At 43.6% G+C, this 15615-nt stretch overlaps 1 protein-coding gene across 2 annotated transcripts in view; it reads right to left on the bottom strand.

Annotated features, from left to right (window-relative positions):
• Nucleotides 1-12019, bottom strand: part of ebf1a (EBF transcription factor 1a) — a 57016-nt gene extending 44997 nt beyond the window's left edge. For both annotated transcript variants that reach the window (XM_059346048.1, XM_059346049.1), the window contains exons 1-6: nt 11217-12019; nt 10254-10410; nt 9122-9185; nt 8323-8378; nt 6948-7021; nt 5379-5447 (exon numbers count right to left, since the gene is read on the bottom strand). In XM_059346048.1, coding sequence (XP_059202031.1) covers nt 5379-5447; nt 6948-7021; nt 8323-8378; nt 9122-9185; nt 10254-10410; nt 11217-11350 — 554 coding nt within the window. In that variant the 5' untranslated portion in view covers nt 11351-12019. The remainder of the gene's footprint in view (nt 1-5378; nt 5448-6947; nt 7022-8322; nt 8379-9121; nt 9186-10253; nt 10411-11216) is intronic.
• Between the last annotated feature and the right edge of the window lie 3596 nt (nt 12020-15615).

Below are 15615 nucleotides of genomic sequence, written 5' to 3'. Positions count from 1 at the left end.
AGAGCTACAACAGCGCTATTTACAGTAGCCCTCGCCAAAAAAAGCTCCTCATGTCATGAAACCCAGAACTTTTCACTGTTTCGACATTTGTAAATTACATTTTATATGCCCTAATAAACTGTTTGTTACCTGCATTCAGCTGGGGAGCATTAGCTTAACTACCTATAAAGTGTGATAGCAGCTCTGTTAGGTTTATTGGGGGAAAGAATTAAATCACACACACAAACTTAAGTATTAAAAATACTTATTTCCAGTGTGTTCCCTGTTGTTTCCTCACCACAAAACAAAAACAGCTTGTGTTAATTTGATATTTCATATCATGAAAATGTGTTTACTCTGAGAATGATGTGTTCATTTTTTGGGGGGGTGGGTGGGTGTTTGCAAATAAAAGTGAGCCAGTTGTTGGGGGTGAGAGTGCGAAAAGGTCTGGATGAGAAAGAAAGAGGCAGCGCTGTTTTAGAGGCTCCTCGACCTCCAAACTCCCTGCTGTCAATCAGCGCAGCCGTCCTTCCCCTGGGGCTGCGCTTTCCTCCAACCCTGGAGGGGGGGAACCACCGCAGGGAAAAAAGAACACAGCCAAACAGATGCAGAGAGCTGCAGGTCAATGTGTGTATGTATGTGTGCTATATTTTGCCCGCCTGTGGATTCCTATAAGTACGCATGCGTGTGTCTGCATATGTATTTTTGTATTGTTTATGAGTTTATCTGAGGGTGAGAACTGCATCTGTGTGTGTGTGTGTGTGTGTGTGTGTGTGTGTGTGTGTGGGTGTGGGTGTGGGTGTGTGTGAGGCAGATTTGTGAGGCGGCCAACACCTGAGGGAGGGGAGTTCTGCCTGCATATCGATGAGCCAGCAACTCTGCCTCTTTGCCCCTCAGCCCTGCACAAACACCACAACCAGCTCAGGGCCAGTCCTTTTCAAAGCCTCCCATAATATCTAATGCAGCTGCCCCCCTCAAGACTGTTAAAAAAAACAGCACATCAACAGAAAAAAATCAGAAAATTCTCAAAAAAAAAAAGAAAAGGCCCGTGTTGAAAACATCTCTCCTCCCCCAAAGAGAAACAACGAAAGAGAGATACTGTCGGCCTCGGGGTCTCATGACTATGTTTCTAGCTTCTCTTTGTCTTGGAGGGAAATGTAAAGCGAGTGATAGGTGGTCAGAGACACAATAGAAAACCAACTGTGTGAAACAAGCAGAATAGAGGGAGAAAAGAATGACTATCTTGCATAAAACAAAACCGACCCAAGATGTGGGAAGGAAAAAATAACGAATAAAGACCTCAACATTCAGACGTCAGCAGATACAGTCAGAAGAATGTAGGCTGGCTGTACTGTAAGTGTGTTTTCACCTTCTCACTAACACAGTCATGGATATGAAAGTGAAACTAAGCTGAGGGGACGGAAGGCGCTGCCAGTAAACCACATTAGCATCAAATGCAAATGAGAAGGGGGCTAATGGCTGGACAGGTGCAGACTGGGCCTCTAAATGACACACACGCACACACACACAAACATTCGCAGGCACACACACACACAAATGAGATGGATGAATTAAACATGGGTGGGCTCGGCTTGGGGGGCTGGCAGGGCTGACATAAAGTCAATGACATACATTATTCACTAGCGCACGTTAGCCCAGCCAAGGCAACACATGACCTCTCACCCCAGGAAGTGCATCCAAACATAACAACCAAAACAATGAGGGGGTTCCCCACTACAGAGGGAGACAAAGACTGGGAGAGTGACAAACAAGCTGTGCAGCTAAATGCATTAGTTTGGAAAATGCAATCCTGAGGACATTGCAAAGTTTCTTTTTGTTGCTTCCAGATGTGTAAGGCAGTCTCGCGTGAAACCAAAGCAGGTGTACACGTATGGCAGGCTGGAGATGAACCAAAACCTGGTCTACAAGTGCTAACTTACCCACCGTGAAGCTGAGAGTCACTGGCTCACAGAACAGGAAACTGTCGGCCATGACATCATCCTCCCCGGGAGGAGCACTTCCTGCCCGACATTCTTCACTCAAGACACACACACACTCGCCAGGAAATGGCCTCTATCAACACACACACACTCCTGGGGAAATAACCAACATTGATGCGGATACACAAGCACAGACACGCATGCAAGGAAATGGGCCACATCAACGACGGGCTGCGGGAGTGTGTGCAAACACACACTCAAAAACAGCTATAAACCTGAAATAACATCGTCTGTGCATGTAAACTTGACACCCCCTCCCACACCTCCCCGCAATGGAAAGGGGGATCATGGGAAATGCAGCGCTATCCAGTGGATCCTTATCTCTGGCCACAGAGAGCCTCACTCCCCCTCCAGAGAGGCTCTCCCTGCCTGGGGGACACCCTGAGGCAGGCCTAGGGGAGCTGGCTGGGCAGGAAAGGGCCACGGGACACAGGTGGTAGGAGGTAAGAGAGGACACATGGGGCCAGAGGGACAGTCATACCCCCAAAGCGAGCCAGGTTGAGAGATTAATATTGAGATTTATTTATATGAACGTAGAAAGTAAATGAGCAAAAACAGTCCTGGCTCTGTGGGGAGACACGTTTAAGAAAGCTATGCAGAGAGATAGCAAAGGTGTACACGGGTGAGAGGGAAATGTGTTTGTGATTTGAGGCCCATCCATGCACATGATAGACTGACTAGAAGTGGCTGCATATGATTAACCCCACGCTAACCAGGAGTGATGGAGAGAGGTGGAAGTGGAGGCAGGCGGGGGTTAAGGGCTCCCCTCATATTATCCTGCCTCTGTAAGAGGGTAAAGTGGACCACACATGTTTCCCCGGGGAAGATATAGAGAGGCGCACACAAGCCTCTCACCTTACAGCTTCTTCCCCTGTCCAGTGTCAAGCACAGACACAACATGTCATGCCAAGGACTGTCTGAACTTCCAAGAACCCACCACCTCAGAGGTTAAATGCATAAAATATGGCATGAGTTGTCTTCATCTTTAGGACTGACTGATTCACATCAGATGGACCATTAAAATTTGAGACAGTCAAAGAAGACAGCGCTACTTACGAAATTGAATGCTGCTGCAACCATGTTAGTCCTTAACTATAAACAGCATGCAAACAGAACAGATGTTGTGGTTTCTTTCAACTTTGGTAAAAATCTGAGAAATGTTAAAGTGCTTTTTGCTATCACAGACTCAACAAATATGCTTCATAATTAAAATCTGTATCATATTGCTCCTTGTAGACGCTTTAAAGCCCAAACAAATTCTCTCTTCAACAGGAGGTGAGATGAAGAAATGGGTGAGAGATTCTCCCGGTGAGTGAGTACAGTACCCAGAGCGCTGCCGATCCACACTGTACCAGATTTGTTCTCCTAACAATCAAATAAGTTTCTCATTAGCTGACTTTATTTTTCCTCATTCCTGCGGTTTTGCTGCAGTGGCCTGTTTCTCCCATCTTAACGAGAGAGAGCTAATTAGGCAATCAGACCCATTACTCTTCCAGAAGAGTTAGAGCTAGCCCAGCTAATTAGGGCTGTAAAATCTAATCATCTCTGCGAAACAGCAGAGGGCTAACGAGCCCTTATTTAACGAACTAAATAACTTCAAGGGTGGAGAGGGGCTGTTGATGGTATTTCTTTATGAATTTGAAGGAGGGGAGCTCGTGGTAATTGAGTCAGTTTCACCCTCACAGTTGTTTGTTTGTTTATGAATCCCTGATTATTACAACTGCCAAGAATATATTGGTACTAAATGAGCAAACGTATAAACCCTCCTCTTCTTATTCCCCTTCAGTCCCCCCTTTAAAGCAAGCCAACCCCCCATTCGCTCTCCTCTCACCTGACCTATTTTCCTGTCCAGAAAGAGTGCTCGCTGGAGAGGAAAACAGAGATATTGCTGTTGTTTTCCCTCCCCCTGTTCTAATTTGTTGTTCGTTAATGCTGCCCTCACACCTGAGCCATTGGGCGTCAGGGGAATACCGCCAGCGAGCGACTACAACACATGCTCAGTGTGGGAAAGCTGTTCACAGCAGAGATCAGCCTGTTTCGCCAAGGTGGCTCTGCTCAAACTGCAGCAAAGCTGAAGGGAAAGTTTAACCGTAGCGAGCCAGGATGGCGCCCCCGTAGAAACAGAGCGACAAGAGTGCACAGATGAGAAATTCAACAAGTATGCACACATGGAAACAAAAATCAGAAATATGGCACAGAGTGATGGGCAGGCGTGTTGTCTGAGGCCACGTGGTGGGGTGCAGCTGTCTCAGGGAGCGCTGAGGTGAGGCCTTCCGCTTCACTGGAGCGGAACTAGGGTGGCGCGCACACAAACTCACACACATAAATACACACACACATGCACAGGTAAAGAGTAGCTTTTGACAGAGCAGCAGCAGCAGAGTACAGGACAGCTGTGTTCATCAGATAGCACAGGTCACTGCCTCATTAACACTCACACAACAACACTCAAATGTGACAAATTCAAATCAGACAGAAAACCTAAATAACCTACGGTGCACGTTGTGATGATGCAGTTGTTTGGAAGGTTAAATGCAGTCAGAAAAGGTGATACTTTATGGAAAATCACGTACACAGCGTGCAAGTTCAGCCTTAAATCTGCACGCTCCAACAACTGCTCAAGTATAAACAAATAATTTCCCTCACACTGTATGTGCCACACACATGCACACAGCACGGGCCGGACTGTAAATCTACAGGGCTTTTCTTTTTTCCGACTGACCGTAAATCATGCGAGCTGCTGCATCGGTCAGAGGTAGTTTATGACGGCAGGAGAAAGGTGTACACTCAGAGAAAAGTGTGTGTGTGCACAAGTGTGTGTGTCTGCCAGTGTCAAAAGCAACGGACAAGCTACCACACCCGACCTAGAGTGAGATTTATACACAGAAACACACACGCCAGGCTCTAGCTGTAACCCTAACTGCTCATCAGCTAAGTCATCAGCCCGACCACACAAACACTGTTTGACCACACTTGAAGCAGAGCTCAACTGCTCTGTGATTGCTCCTCCACACACACACACAAACACACACACACACACACACACACACACACACACCACTAGAATATTATTTACTGCTGTTTCACACGTTTCGCGCACACACGATTATGGCTGCTGAAATTTTAAACAAGCTGTGGCCTGCTTTATTAGGCCTGCAGGTTTTATATTTTCTAAGTCAAATCACATGTTGAAAACAGCTTTCATCTGCTTACTCCTCTGGAAATGTGACAGTTTGTCATGATTTTTATGTGTATAGTATGTTTCTACAACATTCACTGCCTGTGTATTCCGCACACAGTTTCTGTGCACACCACGAGGCAGTCATATGTGAGGTGTTTGTGTTTGCGATGACATCGCAGCATCATGTCGGCAGAGGTCAAAGGGCAAAGTTTTCTTACCTGTCGATGATGACAGGGTCTGATGGGGTCTCGTTCCTGTTGCCACAACTCTTCTTATCACAGCATCGACTGCAGGGATGTTGGAGAAAAGAAGAGGGCGAGGGGAAGAGACAAAAGGGTTGTTAGACACAGAGATGTGAACAGCAGAGAAATAAAGATAAGGTACATCACAGAGAGGGAGAGGAAGTCAGATGAGCATACAGGAAAGAGTAAGAGGAGTAAAAGGGCGTGAGACTTTGGCAGAGTTTAAGAAACGACGTGAATTGGATTTCTGCTGGGCTTCCCGAGGTAAGACCCGGGCTCTATCGCTACAGTAGGTGAGATCAGCGGGGCGGTTTTAGGAGAAGTTTGGAGGAGGAGAGCCAAAGCAGTGAGCTTGAATGGGGCTGGATACAAACTTGAATTAGCCTCCAGGGCTCAGGTTAGCTCCATTTCTGTCAGACATCACACAACCAGACATCTTATGTTCTCTATTTTTCCTCAGTGCTCGTCCCCTCCCTCTATCCCGCCTCTCTCTCTCGCGCTTTCTCTCTCTCAGAAGTGGGTCACAGAGTGGTCCCACTGGACCTGGGGAGTAGTGCATGCTGGGTAGAAGGGGGTTGCATACTGATGTGACGAGTCCTTTCTGAATCATTTGACTGCAGCACAATGTAACAGTGTTGTTGTGTGCCGCCAGCCCCCCCATTTCCCCCAAAAAGTATCATCGCGTCTACCTTTTCTTCTCCGTCTGCATGCACGTCTGTGTGTACCTGCGTCTGCCTACATGTCTGCATCTACTGTATGTGTGTGTGTGGGAGGAGATGGAGAACGACACAAAAGAGAGTGAGAGAATGGGGGAGACAGATTGACCCTCCCCCCTACTTTCTTGAGTCCCTCAGGACAGGAGGCTTGGAGAGCCAGATCAGATTTCTGATCTCGACCGTTTCCTGCAGCATATGAAAACAAGTGGTCTAAATTGCCTTGTGTGATAACCAGGAAGTGGCTACACTTTGCCGCGAGCAATTTCTCGAAATATAACTCTACATGTATTCCTAACTGGCTGATTTGGGGGGACAATAATATGCAGTGTGATGCTTTTATTGATTGTAAATACATGCGACAGCCTGTGAGATCTCTGCTTGCTTTAGTATATTTGACTGTGTGTGTGTGCGTGATTGTGCGAGTGTCTGTATTTTATGTGTAATCCGAGTCTGTCCCCCTCTGCACATAGCTCACTGTCAGGACACAGCAAACTGCATGTATTACACCGACTAAGGAGGATGGGTTTGAGTAATGAGCTTTTCCTTGTCCTAATTAGCTGAACATGAGAGGGATGCACACACACATATACACAGACACATACACACACATCCCTACCAACAGAAATAGGCCAGGGCCCATCTCCCCAACCCACTTTAAGGAAAATGATAAGATTTCTATAGTAATTTAGCAGTGCTCCTCGTGTCTTTGCCCCCTCTTTACACCAGCAGAGACACCTCCAACGTGAGAAAAACATTCATCTTGATCCAGGCTGGAAGGCACTGGCTAGACCAACAAATGACAGCTGTAGCTGGGTGTGTTGTAGCTTACCTGCACATGATTTCATGGGTCAACAGGACCCGACACATCTCTGGGTTTTTATCCTGGCCCTCATACACAATCGCCTGAACAAGGGAGAAAGCACAAAAACAGAGAAAATTCATATAAATGTGATTTTGATTTTTTTGTTTGTTTGGCATGGTGATAGAAAAATAAAGTGAGCCATGAAGCAGGGGCAAATAAAAAACAGAAAAGTGTGTGTCTTTCATTTGGGAGTAGTGTTGTCTATCTGGCAAATGTGTGTATCGTGGGAATCCAGTCCTCCTGAACAGGAACGCTCTGTTCTGACAGAGACAGTAAGAGAGAAAGCATGTGTGTGTGTGTGTGTGTGTGTGTGTGTGTGTGTGTGTGTCCGTGCATGTGTGTACTCCTGTGTGCGCATATGTGTTTGTGCGTGCACGTATGTTTATATGCTGTGTACAGTGAGCAGTTGGACTGCCAGACTGGAGTATAGTGCACCATCTGGTCCATACAGCACAGCGTCCAAAAATCTAGTCTGGTTACCCCTCCAACCCCACTCAACATGCTCTCCAGGGCTGTGATCACCCTGCACACACACACACACACACACACACACACACACACACACACACACACACACACACACACACACCGATAAACATGCCAACACACGCGCAAACACACACGTACTCACACAAACAACATCCCCTCCTACTCCTTTCATTCTAAGGCAAACTCTCTTCAAGCCTAATGGCACTAGAGGCAGAATTGGCAAAACAAAAGACCTGATATCAAAACAGCGCTGAAGAGGCTTATTTTCTTCGTATTTAAGTCATCCTAACGGAGAATTCCCTCAGTGTGCGCCAGCCCACATGTGCTGCTCTGTATTTCTTTGTGTGATTGAATTGGCCATAACACACTCTGGGATAGTTTGTTCTGTTTCACATTGAGGAAATGAGGGTCAAGGTCCTCAAAGAGTGAGCTGGCATGCATCACTGTCTCTCTAAAACACAAACACTAACACACAACCGCTTCTGCACCTCTCTCTGAGATATTCACACACTATATGCGCACAATCACACAGCCTCACACACACATATATGCTCCCTGACGCTTGTAAAAACACACACCATCCCCACTTACTGGCTGCTGTGCAGAGGTAGAGTATGAGGACACATGTCCTCTACTTTTCTGGGCCTCTGTAAATGTATTCCACAGGTAAGACAGGTCGTTTATCAAGCTGGCTGTGCTGTGCTGAAGTTGAGGGTCTCAGACACAGGCATGCAGTGGGGGTGAGGAGGAGGAGGAGGTGGAGGAAGAGGAGGGGGCGTTTGGATGTAGGGGCAACATTCAGACCAACACAACTACCGAACTGATGCACAGTTTAATTCTTTGAACCTCTTACCTGTTTAGTCATAGAGTCAATGAGACGAACATACAAGTCCTGCTCCGTCCTGATCCCTGCAGAGAGAGACATAGAGGGAGAAAAATGGTTCAAATATACCCAGCAGGCTTCATATCACATCTGAGGCTAAGTTTTCCCCAATCTGGGGGATATTTCAGATCACAAGTTTTATTCATTCTGACTTCCCCTCTGAGGCACTTTATGGAAACTGAATGAGTCCAAACTGTTATAATGACTTGCAGTATTTGTTGAATGCTGTCACTTTGCTTGGAACTTGAAAATTTGAATGAACAAGGCTTCCTGTAGCCTTGTTAATTTTATCTCTTTAAAAAAAAAACATCTATTAAGAACTTAATTGAGAAAATGGGCACAGCAGGGAGAAACACACATTGTCTGAATTAAAATCAACATAATTTAATTATTCAGTCAGCAAGAGTGAAAAAATAAATGTAGGAAAATGGCAAAGATTTTATGTTGCTGCCTTGGGTTGTTAACTGATGACCAGAGAATATATTTATTGTAAGAAGCACAACATAATAATAATAATAATAATAATAATAATAATAATAATAATGTAGGGATAATAAAAGTATTGTACTGTAAATTACCAAATGTAAAGCATTTTATAAATCAGATAAAGCACAAATATTTTATTATGAATTAAAAATGAATGCATAGAACAAAACACGATGTGACCTAAAACATTTGCTTCCTGAGTTTCCCCACGTTGCTTTATTCGAATCATTCACTCACTGCTTTTTTTTTATTGCTCCATAAAAATTATGGAAGCTAAACTCACCGTTACTGTAAAGGAGCTGGAGTCTATAATGGATCCCATTGTTGGTCTTTTCCCCCGTCGTTTCCTATGAAAATTAAACCAAACAGAGCCGGTCAGAGCAAGCAAACCATCTCCTCCTGGGACTTTTACTGCGCGTCCACAACTTGGTATTTTTAGACCATTAACATGTTACGTCTCTCGAACTGTGAGCACATTTAAATCACTTCGTTATATCAGCCACATGGACAAAAGACAGAAAACAGGCTTTCTTTTGTCATTTTAACTTTTCCTTGAATTATTTGACGAAATATATCCTGTAAACTCAATTTCTCAATAATCAGACATTTAAAAAAAGAAAAAACAGTTTTCAAATAAGGTAAGTTTATTAACCTAAATTGGAAACGGAAATTGTTCAGAATGTAACTATATATTTAACACATTTATTCTAATAAGAATAATTTGACATAATTATCAATTAGGCTATATATTCAATAAATCCCACTGTGTGTGTAATCTAATGGTATTATGTTATATTATAATAAATGAGTAATACTGACCAACAGTAGAAGGACATTTGTTTCTAATAAATAATAAACAAGTCGATACTAAATGCTGATGAATAAAACAAGCATTTAAAGTAAAACGCTCACTTTTAACGCCACTTGCAAACAGATCAATATTACACTTGATCGACGTTTCAACTCACACATATTGACGTTTGTTTAGAAAATTAAATATGGTGTGTGTCAACACCTGCAGGAATAAGGCAACACGCTGTGCTCAGCTGTCATTAAAATATATTTTCATATTATTAGAGGCAACTGGGTCTAAAAGTGTTCAAGCACTTGTTTTATACCCTTAATGTGAACTGGTTTAAAATTGATTTCGAAGGTTTTGAAATTAAAAGAAAAGCTGAAATAATCATAAGTGTGTAAATGTTTCAGGAAACACACCTAAAAAAAAAGCTCAGGATCCCTGCTGTGTGCGTCTGGCCACTTTAACACACGTCTGCTAATTTATCACTTTAGAAGGCCAGTATAGTGGGTCAGTCTATGCTCCGCTAAAATGCACTCTTATTTTAAAGATTTTATTATAAGTGGAGAAAATATTTTTGTTGTTTTTTTTTTTTTTTTTGCAAAATGTACAAACTCACCTTTTCCTTCTCTACAAAGTCAATGTAGGTGGTTCTCTCTATTTCCACCGGCTGCCCCTGCCTGTCGTATAAAGCCAGCACGAAGTGGAAGAAGTTGGACTTGCGAAGGTTGGAGGGCGGCTGTTTCTCGAAGTGTGCCCGAGCCAGACCCACTCCGCTGCGGACACAAGCACAAACCAGCAGCAGCCACCACGGAGGCGATTAAAACAAATTCAGTCAATAAAAAAATGCAACATAAAAGAGATCTGCTTTTAAAACCCAATCTACAGCCGCTTGTGCTTCAGTCACTGTCCATTCTAAAATCCTATATTTAATTTAAACAATTTTCTAATTCGCACAAACGCCTTTTACAGTTCAATCAACAATAATGAACCAAATACGTTAAATATTAACCTAAAGGCCCAAAGAGTTAATTATATACTAATTTATACTACACACATAATTTTTGAAGATCAATTGCTTTCATTTTAATAGGGCTGCTATCATTAAAAGGGTGAGGTTTTTAAATTAGAATATTTGTTTTAATGGAACTAAAATCTAGCTGGGCAAAATATATAAATATAATAAGTGCAGAAAGTAGCCTACTCTACTTTATCACAACTAAAAAAAGAGGAACAAGCACCGAAGTGAGCAGAACATCTTAAACACACTCACTGCACACTTTCCACACACAAAAGTTAATCTGAGCCTACATTTACACCCTGCAAACAGAAAAGTGCTTGGAGCTAACTGTGCTTTCCGTCCACAAATATGCTAAACCTCTCTGAGCCGCAGCATGCAGTATTAGATCGTGTAGAGCTAAAAACTTCTAGAGCCAGCAAGAGCAGTGGTTATCCAACTATACGTCCTCTGGGAACGCGTGCTGCCCCGGAGATACAGCCGCTCCGCAGATCTGAACGAGCTCTCTCCCCCCGAGCTCCACGCCCCGGTGTCAGCGCAGCGCCAAGGCCGCCTCAGGCTCACCTCTGGGCGGCTGTGTTGGAGTCCAGCACTCCGGCGCCCTGCATCCATGTCCGAACCGCGTTCATCCCGGCCACCATGGGCTCTTCTTTCATACTACTCCCACTCCTCTGGATGCTCTCGTGGATGCCAAACATCAAAACGCACCTTCACACTGTCGCTATCTCTCTCTCACTCACTCCCCTCTCTCTATCCTCCTCTCCTTGGCTCCCTCCTTTTCTCTCTCTCTCCCTGCCTCCCCTCCTCTTGCGTCTGTTTGATCGCGCTGTCAGAGGAGCAAAGTGGCGTGGTCTATTTCACTTGGCGTTTAGTTGCGCGTGTGTTTCTCAAAGTAAACAAAAGATGCGACATGTGGAAGGAAAAAGGGGAGCTGTCAGCATCCAGGGTTAGCTGCACCTCATGTCAGCGACTCCACAAGAAAAAGAGGGGGAAGCAGCAGCTGTGAAGATGAACAACGTTGAGAGCGATGAAAGGGGAAGCGCAGGATGAGAGGCTGCACTGAGTTGGCGACAGTCCCCCGGATCAAGGTGCAGCTGACAAAAACACAAGCAAAATGTCACTTTTTTGCAACAAACAGTCCACAGTGAGAAGGAAAAAAACCAAGGAGATGAAACAACGTTTCACCTTCCTCCGCTCCGTCTCTTTATTTACAAAGTCTTCTCCTCTTTTCAGATGAATGAAACGGAAGATTACGCGCAATTAAGAGGCAGTCCTGGGCAACAGCGGCTCCGCTCCTCGTCAGCTCCTGCTCGGGTGATTTGCGCTCTATTCTTCCCTGAGGAATCACTTTGGACCATCTCTGGGATGCCAAACAGGAGAGAACTAGTAGGTGAGGGAGGCGTGGTTTACACGGCGAGCAGGAACGCCCCCAAACACAGTTAATAACACGGACAATCAGCTGTCCACCAACCCGACCAGCACGCTGCCCGCCCGCCTGCCTGCTGTCCCCGCCTCGTCCCACGCAGCGTCCCGCCCCAGCCACTTAGCCAGAAGCTGTGCACGCTGAGTGTGTGTGTGCGCGCTCATGTGTGAGCAAGTGTGTGAGCTGTATCTTTTCTGTGCATGTGTTTATAGAGTTGACAATTAACATATTCACGACTATTAAACATCAACTCAGGGGACGACATTAGATTAATCCGTGCAGTTTGCCCACTGAGACTAAAGGGCAGAGTGGAGAGGAGACCCGGGGTGCAGGCTGCAGCATCCATCGTCTGTGTGCTGCGGTGTCACTTGAGCTGCAGCTATGAAAAAAAAGTGCTCTCATCTGTCTGCAAAACAAGACGAAACAGAACCCGACCAAATGTTTACACGAGCATCAGATAAAGCAGATTTTTGTCTTATTATTATGTGACAAAAACACCACAATGAGAGGAAACTATTTGGAGGAAGAGTTGCACCACTTGTGTGCAGATTTAATTGTGCTTACTCGTCAAATTAATTCAACATCCACACATACACATCCGAGTATGAATTTCCCACATTGTGCATGAGTGTTTCTATGAAAAAAATAACAAAGAAAATCACTTAATTTGAATGTTTAAATTGTAATTTAAATGTTGTATTTTCTCACAAGAACCGAATGCTGAGCAGTCCAAGTGCTCATTCAGAGTATCAGCTCTGGAAGATTATGAGCTTAAGAAAGTTTCAGCTCACAAAAAGGCTGGCAGCCGCTGCGCACATTTCTCTGTTACAGCCCGATGGTTTGAAATTAGCTTTGATTAGATGCATTACATAAATCTTGCGGGACTAAGTGCTGAATCCAACATAAATATGAGGATTATAGATAAACTGCGCTGCGTCCCGCTGTCCAAAAAATTTGCAATCACTCAAAAAATAAACTGCTCAAAAACAAAATGTGCGAGATAATAATTTGCATGGTTTTGCTCACAGAAGCATGAAGCTGCACGGTGGGCTCACATGCATGCATGGCACAGCTTTCTCATGCTCTCCATCAGTCCTGGTTTCCCCCCTCATCATTACAGAGTCATTTCTAAATTGTCAAATTGAATTGTCTGGGGGCCATCTGTTCAATAAGTACTGTTTGGTTCATTATAATGAAATGGGATGAACGAGAGAGTCAGTTTGTCTGTTTGTTTTATCACAGGGGCATCTTTAAAAAATTAAGATTTTATCAGGAATTGTTGAAATTAATCGGTTTGACACGTTCATGTTGTTGGAATCACGAGACAGAAATGTCTTAATATTCTAACAAAATACGCTCGATTTGCGTGATATAATTATATTTCTGGAATTCTAATAGTCTGAAATAAGTTTTTCCTTCATTTTTTTGCAGTTATACATTTTTTAAGTTATATCATGTTCCCCTGTGCAGCCAGCAGACTCAGACACAAGAGTCTCAGCAGAGTCTGATAAATGCCATAAACGGTCAAGGTTGGACACCACACCCCCGCAATCATCTCATCATTGTCTATATATGTTTATTTATGTCTCCTGCTGTGAGAGGAGAAATGTGAGCCCCCCACCACGTGAGTACACGATACAATAAATAGTGATAAATAAAAGCAACGTGAGATAAAATGTCTCTCACACTCACACTGCTTCACACACACACGTTCAGAGCTATCCTTCAGCACATTTGTTTGATTGTGGCCGACTCTCTCGCCATGATCCTGTCGGCCTTGGTAGGCATGCGGGCCAGCGCGAACGCTCGAGGCCCCTTGGGTGGCTTATATTTATATCAGCCAGCACCAACACACACTGTTAGCCCAAATATCACCGTCTCAGGATCCAAAAACAGAGATGTCAGTTGTGCCCCGATGATCCAGCCATGTTAATACTGTGATTTACTAACTCCGTGGCAGCCAGACAGAAAGGTTTGCAAAATATCTCCGGCCATTACGCACAGCCAGTAATGCGCACGCCATGTAAACGATGTAAAGACATGTGCGTGTAGGCTATACGACTTCCATTCAAGTGTCCACATATGGGAAGACTATTCAAAATCCCAGCGTTATAGCTCTAATAGACATTTTGAAGTAAGTGATCAGAAAGGAGCTGTAGGCGCCTCTTGCACAACCAGCAGATGTTACCGTAAATCAAAAGGTTGGGCTGATGATAATAATGGCCTGATTGAATAGAAGACTCATAAAAATGACTAGTTGTAAAAATCAGACATATGCTTATGAGAATGGGCCTTATGTCTAACAATATGCTCTCTCTAGTCGACATAAAAGAAGACAAATATAGATGTTAACCATTTATATGTAGACAAGACAACAAGAGGTTATAATTTCATTGATAGCAACATTAAAAACGTATGTGTGTGCACTTGAATAGTTTTTAAAACATGCAGGACATATTTAATTGCTACTAAACTGAATGAAAAATGCAGATTTAAAAACGAAATCACGTGGGCAAACAGCGATCGTTGCTTTGTGCTTGTAATAAATGACAAATTGTAATAAATTATTCTTATTTTTATTTTTTCTGTGTAACGCATTCGTTCCTAACCATGACCTCTCCTATTTCACTTCAGGTGACTTGAAGACTTGGCAAGCAGAAACCATACTCCCTGTATTTGGTGCAATGTTGCCATCTAGTGGCTGCAAAAAGACATTGCATGACTTCGTGTATAATTATCTTGCTTCCACTTTAAATCAATTGTATTCTCAAATGTAGCACTTGCATAGTAAGTGGAATGCAGATAAATGCCATCTGTCCATGTCGCTGTGTCTCTGCGGCCATTAATTAACATGGTCAACAAACGAGGACAAGGTCAATGAGACTGTGGATTCACGAGAACAAGTTGTATTGTAATTGATCTTGTAGACCACATCAGGCGATACATTTTTCCAATAAATAATGCGGTTTCGGGCTAAATCTATTATTGTCTAAAGGGGGATTTACCACGTACACTGAAATTTTCCTTCTCATTCTGAATTAATTCATGTCCTGTTTTGGGTTTTTAAGTTGATGATATGTATGCATTTTCAGTTTTTGTGGGGAAGGGCCTGAATGACATACTCATAAAAGGAAAAGGGGGACTTCTCTATTTGCTTTAGGCAGTTCAGCAATTTCAAAGTGACTAAAACATGGGGGTTTTGTCCATACTTAAAGGGACAGTTCACCCACAAATCATAAACAGATAGATAGATTACTTTATTCATCCCCGAAGGGAAATTCAGTTGTCACAGCAGTCCGGAATTCAAGTACGACAAAATACAATAAAATACAATAGAATAAAATACTGAGGTAGCATAAATAAAAACAACAATAGAAAAAAACACAGAATAGAACAAGGACACTAAAAAAAGCAGATCAGTTATCAGATCATAAATGCATATTTTCCCCCTGATTGTTGTGGTGTGAGTTGCAGGGTCAGTGTTAGAGATGTCTGCCTTTTCTCTAATATAATTCCAACCCAGAAATCATGACCAATCCA

Source organism: Centropristis striata, chromosome 12, assembly GCF_030273125.1.
Source record: "Centropristis striata isolate RG_2023a ecotype Rhode Island chromosome 12, C.striata_1.0, whole genome shotgun sequence".
NCBI lineage: Eukaryota > Metazoa > Chordata > Actinopteri > Perciformes > Serranidae > Centropristis > Centropristis striata.
Note: the sequence above shows the minus strand (reverse complement) of the source record. Positions and strands in the feature narration are given on the sequence as shown.